At 43.9% G+C, this 16426-nt stretch overlaps 1 protein-coding gene across 4 annotated transcripts in view; it reads right to left on the reverse strand.

Annotated features, from left to right (window-relative positions):
• lrp8 (low density lipoprotein receptor-related protein 8, apolipoprotein e receptor) overlaps positions 1-16426 on the reverse strand; it is a 124665-nt gene that overhangs the window by 32434 nt on the left and 75805 nt on the right. For 2 of the 4 annotated variants that reach the window (XM_038794683.1, XM_038794682.1), the window contains exons 4-5: positions 3715-3837; positions 2215-2586 (exon numbers count right to left, since the gene is read on the reverse strand). The exons of 1 other annotated variant lie outside the window; for it this stretch is intronic. In XM_038794683.1, coding sequence (XP_038650611.1) covers positions 2215-2586; positions 3715-3837 — 495 coding nt within the window. The remainder of the gene's footprint in view (positions 1-2214; positions 2587-3714; positions 3838-16426) is intronic. One more of the 4 variants, XM_038794684.1, reaches the window with a different exon arrangement.

A 16426-nucleotide genomic window follows, 5' to 3' on the forward strand; every position in this document is an offset into this window, starting at 1 on the left:
CTAGCCTTGTACAAGAATGCATTGGTAGTCAGCAATTTGGCTAACGACATAGATTAACCCTATACTGGCCTGAAAAGAACAAGGTAGAAAATTCATGAGAAGTGCTGTCCTGTGTTGTGGTTGGGTGTAGGTCTGCCTGCAGCAGATAAAGCAGCTGTGCAACTGTCTCCGTACTGAATCAGACAGAGATGATTAACCTCCAACAACCAGAACCATCTTCTCCGTGTTGTGAATGACTCTTGCAAGTGGAGTTTTCCCCGATTCCCATTGACTTGTTTCGCTAGGGCGCCTTAATGCCAAATGCTGTTTTGATGTTAAGGGTAGTTGCTCTCAACTTACCTCTGGAGTTCAGCTCATTTGTCCATGTTTGGAACAAGACAAATGAGTTGAGGAGCTGAATGACCATGGTGGGAACTCAAACTCAGGGTCAGAGAGCAGGTTATTGCAAAGTAAGAACCTCTTGATAGCATTGTCGCTGCCACCTTCTGTCACTTTACTGAGGAGCAAGAGTAGACTGATGGTATGCTAACTGACCAGGTTGGACCTGCCCTGCTTAGTGTGTACAGGCCAACTTTCCACATTGTTGGAATAACTGTACTGGGACAGCTTGGTTAGGGGCGTGGCAAGTTCCGAAGAACGAGTTCTCAGTACTATTGCAGGAATGTTGTCAGGGCCCAGAGCATTTGCCTAATCCAGTGCCTTCATGGTGTGAATCGAATTGTCTGAAGATCGACACTTGTGATTCTGGGGACCTCAGGAGGAGGCCAAGATGGGTCATCCACTTGACACTTCTGGCTGAAGCAAATTCTTTAGCCTGATCTTTTGCACAGATGTGCTGGGCTGCCCCATCATTGAGGATGGGGGTACTTGTGGGGCCTCCTCCCCCATGAGTTGTTTAATTGTCCACCACCTTTCATGACAGGGTGCGGCAGGACAACAGAGCTTAGATCTGATTTATTGGTTGTTAGATCGCTTACCTCTGTCTATTGCATGCCACTTTCGCTGTTTAGCATACAAGTTGTCCTGTGTTGTAGCTACACCAGGTTGACACCTCATTGATGTCTTGATATCCTGGCATGCCAGCCTGCATTCTTCATTGAACCAGGGTTGATCTCCCTGGCTTAATAGTAATAATAGAGTGGGGATATGCCAGGCCATGAGGTTACGGATTGTGATAGAGTTAAATTCTGCTGCTGATGGACCACACAACCTCATGGATGCCCAAAATCCATCTCATTTACCACAGTGGTAGTATCACACAGCACAATGTGAAGACAGGACTTCATCTCCACAAGGGCTGTGCGGTGATTACTCCAGCAAATACCATCATGGACAGATGCAGCTGCAACTGATTGATTGAAGACTGAAGAGGATGAGGCCAAGTATGTTTTTCCCTCTTGTTGGTTCGCTTACCACCTGTCGCAGACCCAATCTAGCAGCTATGTCCTTCAGTACTCTGCCAGTTCAGTCAGTAGTGGTGCTGCTGAACCACTCTTGGTGATGACGTCGAGTTGCTCACCCAGAGTACATTCTGTGCCCTTGCCACCCTCAGCACATCTTTCAAGTGGTGTTCAACATGGAGGATTACTGAATCATCAGCTGACGGTGGATGGTATGTGGTAATCAGCAGATAGATTACTTGTCTATTTTGTTCTGATGCCGTGAGACTTCATGAGGTCCGAAGTCAATGTTTCCCAGGGCAACTTCTTCCTGACTGCATAACACTGTGTGGGGGGGGTAATTTAAGAGTAAACCACATTGTTTTGGGTGTGGAATTACAACTAAGCCAGTCCACTTAAGGACAGCAGATTTCTTTCCCCAAAGGGACATTAGTGAACCAGATTGGCTTTTACAACAAACAACAATGTTTCATGGTCATCATTGGACTTTTAATTCCAGATTTATTAATCAAATTCAAATTCTACTACCTGTCATGGAGGATTTGAACCCGTGCCTCAGAGACTGGATTACTAGTCCAGTGACACTCTGCCACCACCTCCTTCTCAACTTGCTATATAAATGCAAGTTATTCTATTTTTTATTTTATTTTTCTTATCAAATGCTTCCCCTCCTGAAAGCCTGGAATCCTTTCTGGGATTGGTTCTACAGATCACCAAAATTGGGAAACTCCCTTTCAATAGAAAAATGCACCTCAAGTTACATAAAAAGCTATCAGAACTATGAAGCATATTTTGCAAAACTCAGAAAACTTACGGCAGCCAGCTTCATCCGATTTGTCTTTGCAGTCTACGCCTCCATCACATTTCCAGTTCAGGTGAATGCACTCGCCATTGTTGCACTGAAACTCAGTTGCTGAGCAGGCACTTGCTGGCACGGCCTTGTGGCCACAACTCGCCACACTCTCATCTGATCCATCGGTGCAGTCTGGGTCATTGTCACATGCCCACAACTCAGGGATACAGATTGAGTTATTGCACTGGAACTCATGGGATCCGCAGGTGGGCGGATCACAGTGCTTCTCCTCAGTGCCATCCCCACAGTCATCTTCACCATCGCACACAAACAACATGGCAACACATTTATCGTTGCCACATTGGAATTCATTGGGTGGGCAGGTCTTCTGATCTGGGTGGGTGGGAGAAAAAGACAGCAGGAGGGGCAGAAAAGAGATTAAACACATTGCTTATGTCTAGCATGCAACCATCTATCCAGAATTATGGCCCTTCCCACCCCTCCACCTGCCCAACTTTCAAATTTCTCCTCTCCTCTTCTAAACACTGACTGACGCTGGAATAAGGATCCAACAGTCCATGTTCCCTCAGGTATTTCCTCAGGTCTGCATTCATGTTGAATCCTGGACTGGGAGCACTGGCAAGCTATTGATCTGTTGGGTCATTGAAGCCAAGCCTACTCATCTCCTCACTTGGGGTCTGCATGTGTAGCTTCTGGCAGGAATCCCTGGATAGTGATCAGTAGGGATCACCTTCAAAGATAATCTAAACCAGTTACTTCAGCCAACTGCTGTTCAACTGACATCAGTTACAAATGAGCAATTACCCCTCAATTCTTAAAGTTGAATGATTTCTGATCAATTCTGGACATGCCTTTGAGAGGGACAATAATACCAGAGGGAGAAATTATGTTAGACTTGTAAAATAGCACTACACATTCATTGGAAAAGCAATTTGTCAAAACCAACCAATTCTACAAATCGCTTTCTGACAGTGAATTGTTCAAAAACATCTTCTCCAAGGAACAACTCCACAACATCTGTCAAATTTCAGCAAAGTCAGGAAATATTTATCTGCAAAAAATGCAGAAACTCAAGGTACCATTTCCAAAATTTTCATTAAAAACAACATACTTTTCTCTTGGTGTTCTCCAGAAAAACACTGAATTGTGCTGGGTCAATATTTATACTTTTGTCAGCTGACCTCCTGTATCTTGTCCATCAAAGGGCATTCCAGCCAAAATTCATCCTGTTGGTACCAGCCAGACAGACAGCAACAAAGCTCACTTTCCAACTGGCATCACTGGGAGCAGGAACATCCTTAGCACAAGAGCTAGCTGAACTGCAATGCTCCTTTCCTTGGATGGGCTAACTCAGTATTACTCAAGATGGAACTTGGGAGTCTTCCGGTCTGGATGGCCCAGTGCTCCACGCATGGCCATTCAAATTGAGGAAACCAGATGGTAAGGGTTTTGGGCGACAGCCTCAGCCAAAATTCACAAGATGGTATTTCACACACTCACCAGCTGCACAATTCAGCTCGTCGGTTCCATTTTCACAGTCCTTCTCCCCATCGCACCGCCACGTCATTGGGATACATCTGTTACTGGCACAGCCAAAAGTGTCAGGTGGGCACTTAAATTTATCTATACCACATGGGAAAGAAAAAGTCCTGAGTGTATTTGCTCTACAAGTGAGCAATTCTGCTCTTTAACTTTTTCAGTCTGGCTTCTTTTGGGCCTGCGGGACTGAGGAAACATTCTAAGGAGAAGTTTTATAATCGGTCTAAATCACTCTGTCCAGTCGCTATATCACATTTAAATTGCTGCAAGTTATATTTCATTAAATGTGAGATCCTGAATGAAGGTTTAAGGTCTGTGGTACAAGAGTAGCACAAAAGACCATGTACAGGAAGGCAGTGATTAACGGGAGATTTGGCGGGGTTTGGGGAGGAAGAGAGAGAGGTGTGTGGGTGCCGGTGCCAAGCTACAGATTTTAAAACCTTAACATTAAAGGGGCAAAGGAAAAAATGAGAGCTGTAAGAACTCAGTTTTCAGAACTCAAAAAGAGTGAGTATGAGTAGGAGTGCTGATCCTCGATTTCAGCACTTTGAAGAGAAGGCCGTCTTTGGGGGGAATATGCTTTCCACTTTGTTTCCACTGCAGGCGGTTAAAGAAACACAAACTTTAGTAGTGGTTGTCTTGTCTCCCATAAATTCTGAGGTTGAACTGTTTGTTAAAAATGTATCTGCTTGGCCACTGACACTTAGCTAATACCACTAAAGTAACAATTTACTGAGAAAGTGCTATCCAAAGCTTTCTGGTATTATAGGTGGTTTAAACAGATGAATGGCAACAGGCACTTCATGCTGAAGGCCAAGTTCTTCCGTAGATTCCCATGGTGTACTTTGGCTTTTTTTTTCCATATGGCTTGTGGAAAAAAGCTCTCAGTCTGCCTCAAGGCAATAATTTTAAATCAAAAAAGGTACAAGGAATCACCAACAATAGAAAGATTGCTACCTGGAAAGGGATGGGGTAAAGTTTTCCGATACGTTGGGCCTGATTTTAACTCTATGCTTGTAGATTTTGGGAGAATTAAAATCTCGGCCATTGCCGTTTTCTCTTGATTCTGTTCGCACAATTCAAACAGCTCCCTGTTGTGTTATGCTGCTTCGGATAACACAAGCTGCTACTTGATGCAGTCTTATCTAAAGGATGCTCCAGACTCTGAAATGAGTTCAATGTGTTTATTGAACTATTAACACAGTTCTCAAATGAGTTCGACTCTCTACTAATCTAACTGTAGTAACTCAGTCTAACTGTACCAGCCTGCTCTAAGCCACGTGCTGGGGTGTGATGCTGCTGCTGATCAACCCCGTCTTACTCGCAAGGTGTCTGTCTGTGGACGAGGCAGAGCCTGTGTGCCTGTCCTTTTATATGGGTTGTGTAGTGCCCCTTGTGGTAATGCCACCTCTGGGTGTCCTGATTACCCATTGGTTGTGCCCTGTTCTAATGGCCCATTAGTTGTATGTCTGCATGTCATGACATCTCTGGTGTTCCCTCTAGTGGTTACTTAGTTGTAGTGTATTTACATTAACCCCTTGTGTATATACAGTGATGCATATCACTACATCCCCCCTTTATTCATATTACATATTTTCTGTACTTTGTTAAATAAAATTGTACAAAACAGGTAGATAAATGATGACATGTACAAGTTGTGATGATATTGATGATTATACAATACCAATTAACATTTATGGGTCCAAACTTTAGGAATTGGTACGGTCGAGTGGCTTGCTTCTTTTGTCGTTGAAGTGGTGATGCTGATGCTGTCATTTTTTTGTGAACGCCGTCAGTGTTCCTGTAATCATGAGGTGTTCGAATGGTCGATTCACTTCATTGTCTGATTTGGACTCTTTTTTTTCTATGCTTGTGGTAGCGATTCTGTATGTCATCTTTCCTGAAAGCTGGTTTGCTTGTTTGTAGTGGAGCAAACGTGAATCGGTGAGATTCTGTGTCATGCCAGAGTATGTCTGCACTCTTGCCATTGTCTTGAGCTGTCCTGTCACATTGTCCTTCATGTGCAGAGTTGTACCATGTCGTACAAGTCGTTGTTCATTTGTTGTTGTTTTGTTGTGTTTGTTGTGCTTGTTGTTGCTGTTGTTGCCTTTGTTATGCTTCTTGTCATTGTTTTTGTTGTGCTTGTTGCGCTCAATGACTGTTCCGTGTGGATAATTCAAGTCATTCTCAAAGTTACTTGTGTCAGTGTCCTTTGTGGTATCTGATGCTTCATTGAGCGTTTCTTCTTGAGGATTGTGAGAATGACATGATGTGGCATTGATCTTGGTGACATCACTCCTTTGTGGTTGATGTGATTCCCCTTTGATTCCATGGTGCTCCTTTTCTGGAGGCATTTCTGGTTCACTTGAATCATCTTTGGTTTCTTGATGCTCCTCGTCTGGAGTCAAAATCTTCAAGATTTCATTTTCTTGTGGATAGGCTCGAGTAGATGAGGTTTTAATTGACGTGGTCGCACTCTGGACTCACGAGTAGTTTCACTTTGATTGTCGAGTGCCTCTGTACATACGAGGTGAGATCTGTCAGTCTCACTGTGATGTTGCACATCTTGTATGGGAATTGGGATACCTTCATCACTTGTCTCACATACAGTGGGTAGACCTTCAGTGTCTTCTTGTTGGTTAAATGAGCTGGGTAGACTTTCATAGTCTGGTTCTGGTGGTTCAAATAACCTGAGTAGACTGTCATAGTCTTTTCGTTGTTCATGTGAGCATGGTAGACTTGCATCGTCTGCTGCTGGTTGCTCAGATAAGGTGGATAGACCTTCATGGTCTTGTTCATGCATGGACTGCACTATGGAGTCTTGAGTTGCTTCCATTGTGGAGTCTGTTAACGAGCTCCCTGTGGAGGCTTGTATCGCTCTTTCTGTGGAGTCTGGCATTGTTCCCTGTGTGGAGTTGTGCAGTGGTCTCGCTGTCGAGTCTGTCATCGCTTTCTGTGGGGAGTCAGGGACTCTTCGTTGTGCGTGGACCACTCTTCGTGGTTCGTGGACCACTAGTTTGGCGACAGGCCGCTCTCTGTGGGCTTCGTCTTCTTGGGTATTTGACAGGTTGCTGTCATCCAACGTATCGACGATCTGCCATGGTATTGCATTCATCTACCATGAGTAGAGTCGTGTTGTGCTTTGTAACCATGTTGCTGATGCAATGATCAGCAAATCCGAAGAACTCATCCATGTCTGAGTAGTATTCTTCAATGTACAAATCATCTCTTTGTGTTTTGGATTTGTTATTGTGCTCTCTATGCCCAATGATGAAATTATCTTCGAGTAGTATTCTTCAATGAACAAATCATCTTTTTTTGTTTCGGATTTGTTATTGTGCTCTCCTCTTTGGGTGGAGCTAACTGCTTGTTCTAGAGTGCGGCGGAGGTTGTTTTCAACTGCTTGTAGAAGTTCAGGCATTGTTCTGTCTTTCGAGGTGAAAGAATTGTGTTTTGTGGCTTTAAAACTCTTCTTTTTTATTTTTGGACATTTCCCCTTTAAGTGGGCGTGGTCCGGGGACGCTGACATCATGACGCTCATGACGTCATGCGTAGGACTCCATTGCGCATACGCACGCCGAGGGTCCTTTACTGTGCGCTCTTTTCATGACTGCGCATGTGCGGCTTCTCGCGCATGCGCAGAACACCGTTTTGCCGATTCGCGTCTTCTAGGGAAATGCGCATGTGCGGACTGGTCTGGCTGGATATGCGCAAGACGGCTGCCAATCAAAACTGCCGTCTGCTTCTGTTGCAACCCTATCTCTGCCTCGTGGTGAGTATTCGCGCCAGTTTTACCGATGTCTTTTGTGTCCACCTTGCAGCGGCTGTCGAATTTGTCCAGGATGGTCTGGAATTTCGTTCTGTCCTGCCCAAAGTATTTACAGGAGTTGAAGATCTCTATTGCATGCTCACCCGCAATGGTGAGTATAAGAGCTATCTTCTGAGCATCGGTCGCGCCACTGAGGTCGGATGCTACCACGTTGAAATTTCTGCTTGAATGACCGCCAGTTGGCACGAAGATTGCCGGTGATCCTGAGCTGATGAGGAGCCTGAATCTTGTCCATTGTGCCTGTATTCAGTAGCTGGCTGTCACGGATCTTGTTGAGTTGAACTAAATAGATTGAACAGTCACTCCTGGTATCATGTTGTGTTATGCTGCTTCGGATAACACAGGCTGCTACTTGATGCAGTCTTAACTAAATAATGCTCCAGACTCTGAAAGGAGTTCAACGTGTTTATTGAACTATTAACACAGTTCTCAAATGAGTTCAACTCTCTGCTAATCTAACTGTAGTAACTCAGTCTAACTGTACCAGCCTGCTCTAAGCCACGTGCTAGGGTGTGATGCTGCTGCTGATCAACCTCGTCTTATTCTCTAGGTGTCTATCTGTGGAAGAGGCAGAGCCTGTGTGCCCTGACCTTTTATATGGGTCATATAGTGCCCCTTGTGGTAATGCCACCTCTGGGTGTCCTGATTACCCATTGGTTGTGTCCTGTTCTAATGACCCATTAGTTGTATGTCTGCATGTCATGACATCTCTGTTGTTCCCTCTAGTGGTTGCTTAGTTGTAGTGTATTTACATTAACCCCTTGTGTATATACAGTGATGCATATCACTACACTCCCTTTGAGAGAAACTGAGAGCCATCAGTCAATGTAGAGAAAGATTCCTCCTTGAGGAGGTGGTGGTGGGGGGGGGGCAGAAATAAAGGGAGAGAGAGAGAGAGTAAAGATGGCTCCCAGAGGCAAATGTGCACAAGATACCAATGTACAGTATAGGACATTCGGGAACAATTTACAGTGCATACCTTCATAGCATTATTTTATATCATTTAATGGGGCTGGTTTAGCACAGGGCTAAATCGCTGACTTTGAAAGCAGACCAAGGCAGGCCAGCAGCGCGGTTCAATTCCCGTACCAGCCTCCCCGAACAGGCGTCGGAATGTGGCGACTTGGGGCTTTTCACAGTAACTTCATTTGAAGCCTACTTGTGACAATAAGCGATTTTCATTTCATTTTTTTCATTTCATTTCATTTATACTGTTGATCAATTTCTTAAGATGTGCTGCTCCCCTGCCTTTCTCTAAGGGTTATCCAAATCAGTGATTTTATTTTTCAGACAGCAGACAGGAAAGAGAAAAAAATAAATCAGGAAGCTGAGAAATGGAATTGCATTGCTCTCATCACTGAACCCTATCAGGTTATTTTATTCATGAACCTATTCAATGGAAAAAAAAAGCAAACAAACTGCCTGATTTTTCGTAAGCTGGCAAATGATAAGTGCGTCCAGCACATTCATCACTGCATTGCATTATCAAGGAAAATTAAATTGCTATCAAGTGTACAAATCCACTTAATAATTCTTTGCCAAGCTCTTAAAACACAGAGATTGAAGGAAGATGAGATGCCAGGCACTGCTGGGTTTGCAGGCAGGACCACAAGATTGAGTGGAGATATTGATTGTTATCTGAGTTGACTGCACTCCACTGGGTGTATTTTAGAGCGCACAACAGGAGCTGTAGATGATCAAGTTAGGTATGGAGAAACCGAGAAAAAGGAAACTTCCCCATGGCGCTGAAAAGTCAACCCAAAGACCATCTGTTTCCAGAGCTATTTCCAAGCTGTTGGCTGGTACCCATGAAGCAGCAACTTCCTTCAGAGCTAGCCTTGTGCTGATGCAGTGCATTGCCATGAGGCAAATCAGCTTGGATTGGAAAGTCACCAATATAAAAAGGAACAGCAATGGAATCTATTCGCAAATTGAAGGGGGAAAAACATAATCAAATGTGGCTCACAGACAACCTCACCATAAATGGTCATTTTGCTGTGCGTGTCTTCGCAGTGAGAAAGCTGTTCAACGTCACAACAGAGGCCAATCTGGCAGGTTAGATTGAGTTCAGAAGAACATAAGAAACAGGAGCATAAGGAGTAGGATATGTTGCCCCTCACGACAGCTCCATCATTCAATAAGATCACAGCGAATCCACTTTCCAGCCTGACCACAAGAGTGAAGGGATTTGGACGAGTCCAAAACTCTGTCATTCGCAGCCTTGAATATATTCAATGACTGAGCATCCACAGCTCACTGAAGTAGATAATTCCAGATGTTGACAGCCCTCTGAGCAAAGAGGTTATTCTTCACCTCAGTGGATAATAGCCAACCTCTTACCCAGAGAGCAGCACCCCCAGTTTTAGACTTTGGAGCAAGAGCATCTCAGCATCTGCCAAGTCTTATCGGTTTCAATGAGATCAGCTCTCACTCTTTTCAATACCAATATCGGCCCATTTTACTCAAGCTCTCCTCATATGTCAACCCTCTCATCTCAGGAATCAATCAACCTTGTGAACACTCAGTGCGCTCCCTCCAGGAAAAGTCTATCCTACCTTAGATAAGGAAACCAATGCTGTGCACAATACTCCAGGGCTAGGATTTTCCAACCCCTCCACTGGGTAAGAATGGAGGATCCAGCTCAGGTGTAGGTCTCAACAAAGTCCTGTACAGCTGCTGCACGACTTGTTTATTCTGGTACTCCAGAAACTTCGCAATGAAGGGGAATATACCATTTACCTTCCCAATTGCTCGCTGTACCTGCATGTTAACTTTGTGTTTTGTGAACAAGTAGATCCGTATCCCTCGAATGTTGAGAAACTATTTTAAAAACATTTTTGAACACTAACATTTTAAGATTCTGTTATTCTATTCTTCCCAGCAGAGCGAATAATCTTGCATTTCTAGGAACCATCTTTAAGTGATGAACTGAAAATGGCATTAACCTTTCCAAGACATATTGAACAGTTGGCTGATGGACTCTACTTCCATTTCTAGGAGTTGGAGCTTGTTTTTTCTGACCATATGGCCTCAAGCCTTGACCTTCATTGTTGTGATTGAGTTTACTTTAGTACCTGGCACAGATTGGACACTTTATTCAGTTGCAGTGGGGTTGTTTCAGTATCAGAGAGGTAGTGAACCTCCTTGTATCTGTAGCAATCCTGGTTTAGCAGTTTAACCAGACACAAACGTTTTTACATCAGCATTGATGATACACATTTATTACTCTGTGTGGTGATGGTGCTCCCACAGCGCCATTAGGGAGGGAATTACTGGACTTTGACCCAACAACGATGAAGTAACAAATCATGTAACTCCATGTGAAGACAGTATGTATGCCGTGGAACCTGCAAACGTGGAGGTGATGGTGGTCCCATTCTCCAGCTGCCCTTGTCTCTCCAGTGAGTCTGGAATATGTGGGTTTAGAAGGTTTTGTGGAAGAACACAGGACTGGACACAGAAGTGAAAAAAGACTTGCTATCCTCTTTGTTTTTGTCATACTCTTCATGCAAGCCCTAATCCCTGCAATATATTCATTCTTTAAATCAGAAAAGCTCCTTTGGAATAAATCTGTCTGTTTATCCGAGATTATTAGCCATTTCCCCCAATAATTCCTTCTTTGAATTTCCTCAATGGGCTTTTCCTAATTGACTGAGCTTTCTGAGTGAACCATTGGCTTTGACCCTTCACATCCCACCAGTTTCCAAGTAATAGACAAAGACCTGGCTGCCCTGTCCCCGAATGACCAACCTGCCCTTTGGCTCCGTCCCTCTGCATTTGGCTGTGTGATAAAAAGCAGTGTATCCAGTGGCAACCTGAGAATTTGTAGCTGTAATATCGACCAAGCCGGATGGACCAAGTTAAACATAGTCAAGAAACTCAAATAGATTTGTGAAACAGCCTTCCCCTTTCGTAAAACCATGTTAGCTCTTTCTAATCACATTATGGTTTGCTAAATGCCCTGTTACCACTTCCTTAGTAATGGATTCCAGTATTTGTAGTTTCCATATTTTCCTTTCCTCCCTTTTTCCCTCCTTGCTGAATAGCAGTATTACATTTGCTAACCTTCCAATCCACTGGGCTGTTCCAAAAACTAGGGAATTCTGGAAGATCACAATTAGTGCATCCGCTCTTTCTGCAGTAATTTCTTTTAGAATTCTAGGAAGTAGACTGTCAGGTCTTGGAGATTTACTGGCTTTCAATTCCATTAATTTATCTAGCATATTTTCATTATTTACTTTAAGTTCCTGACTCTCTTTTGACCCTGGATTCCCCATTATTTCGGATTTTTAAAAAACATCTTCTACTTTGAAGACAGACATATAAAAGCCTCTGCTATTTCCTTATTACCTATTATAATTTCTCTTGTCTCGGTCCATAAGAGAACCACATTTAATTTTGCTACTCTCTGCTCTGGGATGCAGAGGGATCAGGATGTCCTACTGCATGAATCACAAAAGTCTAATATACAGGTATAGCAACTGATTAGGAAAGCTAATAGAATGTTGTCATTTGTTGCGAGAGGAATGGAGTACAAAAGTAGGGAGGTTATGCTTCAGTGTACAGGGCATTGATGAGATGACATCTAGAGCACTGTGTACAGTACTGGTGTCCTTGTTTAAGGGGGGATGTAAATGCATTGAAAGCAGTTCAGAGAAGGTTTACTAGGCTATTACCTTGAATAAGAAGGTTGGCATATGAGAAAAGGTTGAACAGGCGAGGCTTGTATTTGTTAGAATTCGGAAGAGTAACAGACAACTTGATTGAAACATACAAGCATGAGGAAAACAAAAGGTATTTTTAAAGGATTTATATTTGTATTAATAAACATTAGATAGAAGGTATAATTTTAGATGTGTTTAATTTAATGTTTCTGTGCTTGGAAGAGTAAATCTTATAGTTAGATTCATGGTGGACAAATGTGTTTGTATGTGTGAGGGCTGGTTAAGTCCCAAATGTGTTACTATTGCACTTGGAGAGGGCTATGGTGTGAAGAATAAATAAAAGGCGTAATCATGTGGGTGTTGCCTAGCAACTAGGACCTTTATAAGATAGAGAAGCTTTTAAGTTTTAGTGAGCTAATTTGATTGCAGTTGGAGGAAGGTAGTGAGAGAGAAGGTAGCTCTCACAGCTCAGCTAGAAACAATTGGTTTAGAAGGCTAGAGAGGGAACATCTCTCTCAACCTTGGTAAAAGAAGAAAAGTGACACCATGGATTAATGATTAAGAAAGCAAGTGCAGAGATCCGAACAGCAGCTTGTTAAGGAAACTAGATAAATGAAGAGAAGCTTCTGAGAAGTCTGAGGTTAAAGGTACTAGAACAGACAACTGTTCAGAAAAGACAGACCAAACTTAGAAGACTGAGAACAGAAAGACAGCTGAAGTGATTTTCAGGTTCGAGGGATTTTACTGCAACCTGTGGAATGAGAGCTGAAATAGCTATGAAACTCAGTGGCTCGGAGTTTGTGTAAAAGCAGTGAAGACAAAGAAATCCTAAAAGGGGGTGGTGTAGGGCAGCACAGTGGCTTAGTGGTTAGCACAGCTGCATCACGATGCCGAGGTCCCAGGTTCGATCCCGGCTCTGGGTCACTGTCCGTGTGGAGTTTGCACATTCTCCCCGTGTCTGCGTTGGTTTCGCCCCCACAACCCAAAAAAATGTGCAGAGTAGGTGGATTGGCCATGCTAAATTGCCCCTTAATTGGAAAAAATAATTGTGTAATTTAAATTTATTTTTAAAAACCGTGGTGTAAAATCCTTTCCTGGTTTCAATGTTAAAAGTGAAGTAGAAGCTTTTAAAAATCGTGAAACCGGCGTGGCGGCTGCTGAGGGAGAGAGAGCGCTTATGGAAGGTATCCAATATCGCCATAGTTCGCTGACCGTTGTGCCGTTGGCCGGGGGGGGGGGGGGGGGGGGGTGTCTGCCAGGGATTGGGGAGTAGCGGTGGGTGGGCTGCGGGGTCAGGGTGGGCGGGCACGGATCAACATTGCCGCAGCCGGCAAGGCAGCCATGCAGCTGCACACACCGCTAACAGCCCATTTTGAATCTAGCACCACAGGTCATATAGGTGTCCCCCCCCAGAGCACCCGTCCTGGGTGCCCTCTGGTTCCAGCTGACGTAACAGCTGTACAGGTGCACTTCAGCACAACCAGTGCCATCTTGTTGGCTACGCTAAATGTGTGTGGGGAGCGTAATGTGTATGTGCGGCTGTAGCTTGTTAGCCTCCCGAGTGTCGATCATGGAGCTGGCGAATCCTGCACCGTTCCTCGTTGGAATGGATTGTGTTCCATGCGGCACCGGTGCTAGCCCCTCAACGGTAGTGGAATCGGTCCAGGTGCGGCACAAGTTTTTCTGTCGTAAAACTCCACGGATTCTGCTTTGGTGTCAACACTTATATCTCAGAAACGGAGAATCCCGCCAATGGTCTTTTGAGCCAGGGTTCCATTCTGGGATCTTCCCATCCAGTTATAACATCAACTGGCATCACAACACAAGATCCTGACGGGTCTTGATATGGTGGGTGTGCAGAGGATGTTTCCTCTTGTCAGAGAATCTGAAACTGGGGGCCACTGTTTAATTATAAGATTTTGATCATTTAGAACAGAGATGAGGAGAATTCTTTCTCAGAGTGTTTTTGGAGCTCTCTTCCTCAAAAGGCAGCAGAAGCAGACTTCAAATATTTTTAAGCCAGACGTAGATAGATTCTTGACAAAAGTGGGGAAAGGTTATTGGGGTAGGTGAGAATGTGAAGTTGAGGTTAATCAGATCAGCCATGATCTAACTGAATGGTAGAACAGGCTCAAAGGGGCCAAGTGGCCTACTCCTGAGGCTGCTTTTTATATACTTGATGTGGAGATGCCGGCGTTGGACTGGGGTGGGCTCGCTAAGAAGTCTTACAACACCAGGTTAAAGTCCAACAGGTTTGTTTTGAATCACTAGCTTTCGGAGCGCAGCTCCTTCCTGAGGTGAATGAAGAGGTGGGTTCCACAAACACATATATCGACAAATTCAATTATGCAAGAAGATACTTTGAATGTGACCCTTTGCAGGTAATTAAGTCTTTACAGGTCCAGATGGTGCAACTGTAGAGAGGTATAATCACAGGTTTTATATACTTAGAAAAGAGCCTAATATTTGATTTGATATTTATTAATAGTGCGTTACCATAGTTTTTTTACTCCCCTATATCTATTTTTGGTCACCCTTTGTTGGTATTTAACGTCTCCCCAAACTTCAGGCTTACTACTCTTCTTGGTAATATTATAAGCTTCGTCTTTTAACCTGGGGCAGCAGGGTAGCATGGTGGGGCAGCAGGGTAGCATGGTGGTTAGCATAAATGCTTCACAGCTCCAGGGTCCCAGGTTCGATTCCCGGCTGGGTCACTGTCTGTGTGGAGTCTGCACGTCCTCCCCCTGTGTGCGTGGGTTTCCTCCGGGTGCTCCGGTTTCCTCCCACAGTCCAAAGATGTGCGGGTTAGGTGGATTGGCCATGCTAAATTGCCCGTAGTGTCCTAATGAAAGTAAGGTTAAGGGGGGTGTTGTTGGGTTACGGGTATAGGGTGGATACGTGGGTTTGAGTAGGGTGATCATGGCTCGGCACAACATTGAGGGCCGAAGGGCCTGTTCTGTGCTGTACTGTTCTATGTTCTATGTTTCACCTCTAGTTAGCTTCAATGGACTTCTTTTCCCGTGGAGTTTTTATTTCTCAGTGGAATGTCGACTTGTTGAGAATTGTTAAATATTTTGTTAAGAGCTCATCACTATCCATCTGCTGTTGTACATTTTAATCTAGTCTCCCAATCTACCTCAAATCAATCCCGTTGCAATTGGTTTTAGTAAGTTCAATGCTCTCGTTTCAGACTTTCAAATGTCACTCCCAAACTCTATGTGAAATTCCATCATATTATGATCCCGAGTTTGTGCTGAGTTAGTGGAGCTCAAGCAGGGCAGCAGTAGGCAATACAATTAATCTCAGCACCCCTGCCCTTGGCAGAGATGTTAGGGCAAGGTTACCCGTCTGCCCTCTGATCAATATCTAATTGCCACTCCTGGAAAGTACCTACATGGATTAGACCTGGATTAAACTTGGCTGTGACAGTGAGTAGCTGATTCAGCGGCTATGTACAGGAAGAATGGACATTTTGGGCGAGGGCGTGTGAGAGCAGCTGGTTTTCATGGCCAGATGAGTCAATGCCCTCAGGAGAGGAGAAAACTGGAAGTTCCAAAAACCCAAGTTAAGTTCAAGAACAAAAGGCAAAATAATACAGATGCTGGAAAACTAATACATTAATGATGGGAATATTCAGCAGACCAGACATTTGTTCCTCTACCCACCTCTGTTGCCTGGTCTGCTGAGTATTTCTGGCATTTTCTCCTTCAATTTCAGTTAAATGTTCTGTTGCTTTCAATGTACCCAGGCAATATTGAGAAATATATAGTTACTAATTAATTTCTTTGTTAGACTTTTGCAAGGAGGCAATGGGCACACAAATCAAAACTACATTTGGTTTATTATTTAAATCACAGAGGTTCCTCATGCCATATCACAGCAAAGAGAGGCTCAACATCCACTCAAAGGTTCAATGGAAAAGATTAGTCATGTTTTCCTTCCTGCAAACCATAAAGAGACAGCATGCACTTACTGGGACCACAAGCTTTTCTTCATTCAAGTGCTTTGGGCCTGGCAGGTACCATGCTGTGAAAACTACTGTCATTACATAGCAGTATTAGAAATGTGCTCACACAATTCTTTTCACTTCAATGCGAACAGGAGAGAAGTTACCCTCACACCAAATCTCTGGAGATTCTTGGCTCAAACTGCACTTTCTATTATGGGGCACCGGTTCTTG

Source organism: Scyliorhinus canicula, chromosome 4 (assembly GCF_902713615.1).
Source record: "Scyliorhinus canicula chromosome 4, sScyCan1.1, whole genome shotgun sequence".
NCBI classification, from domain to species: domain Eukaryota; kingdom Metazoa; phylum Chordata; class Chondrichthyes; order Carcharhiniformes; family Scyliorhinidae; genus Scyliorhinus; species Scyliorhinus canicula.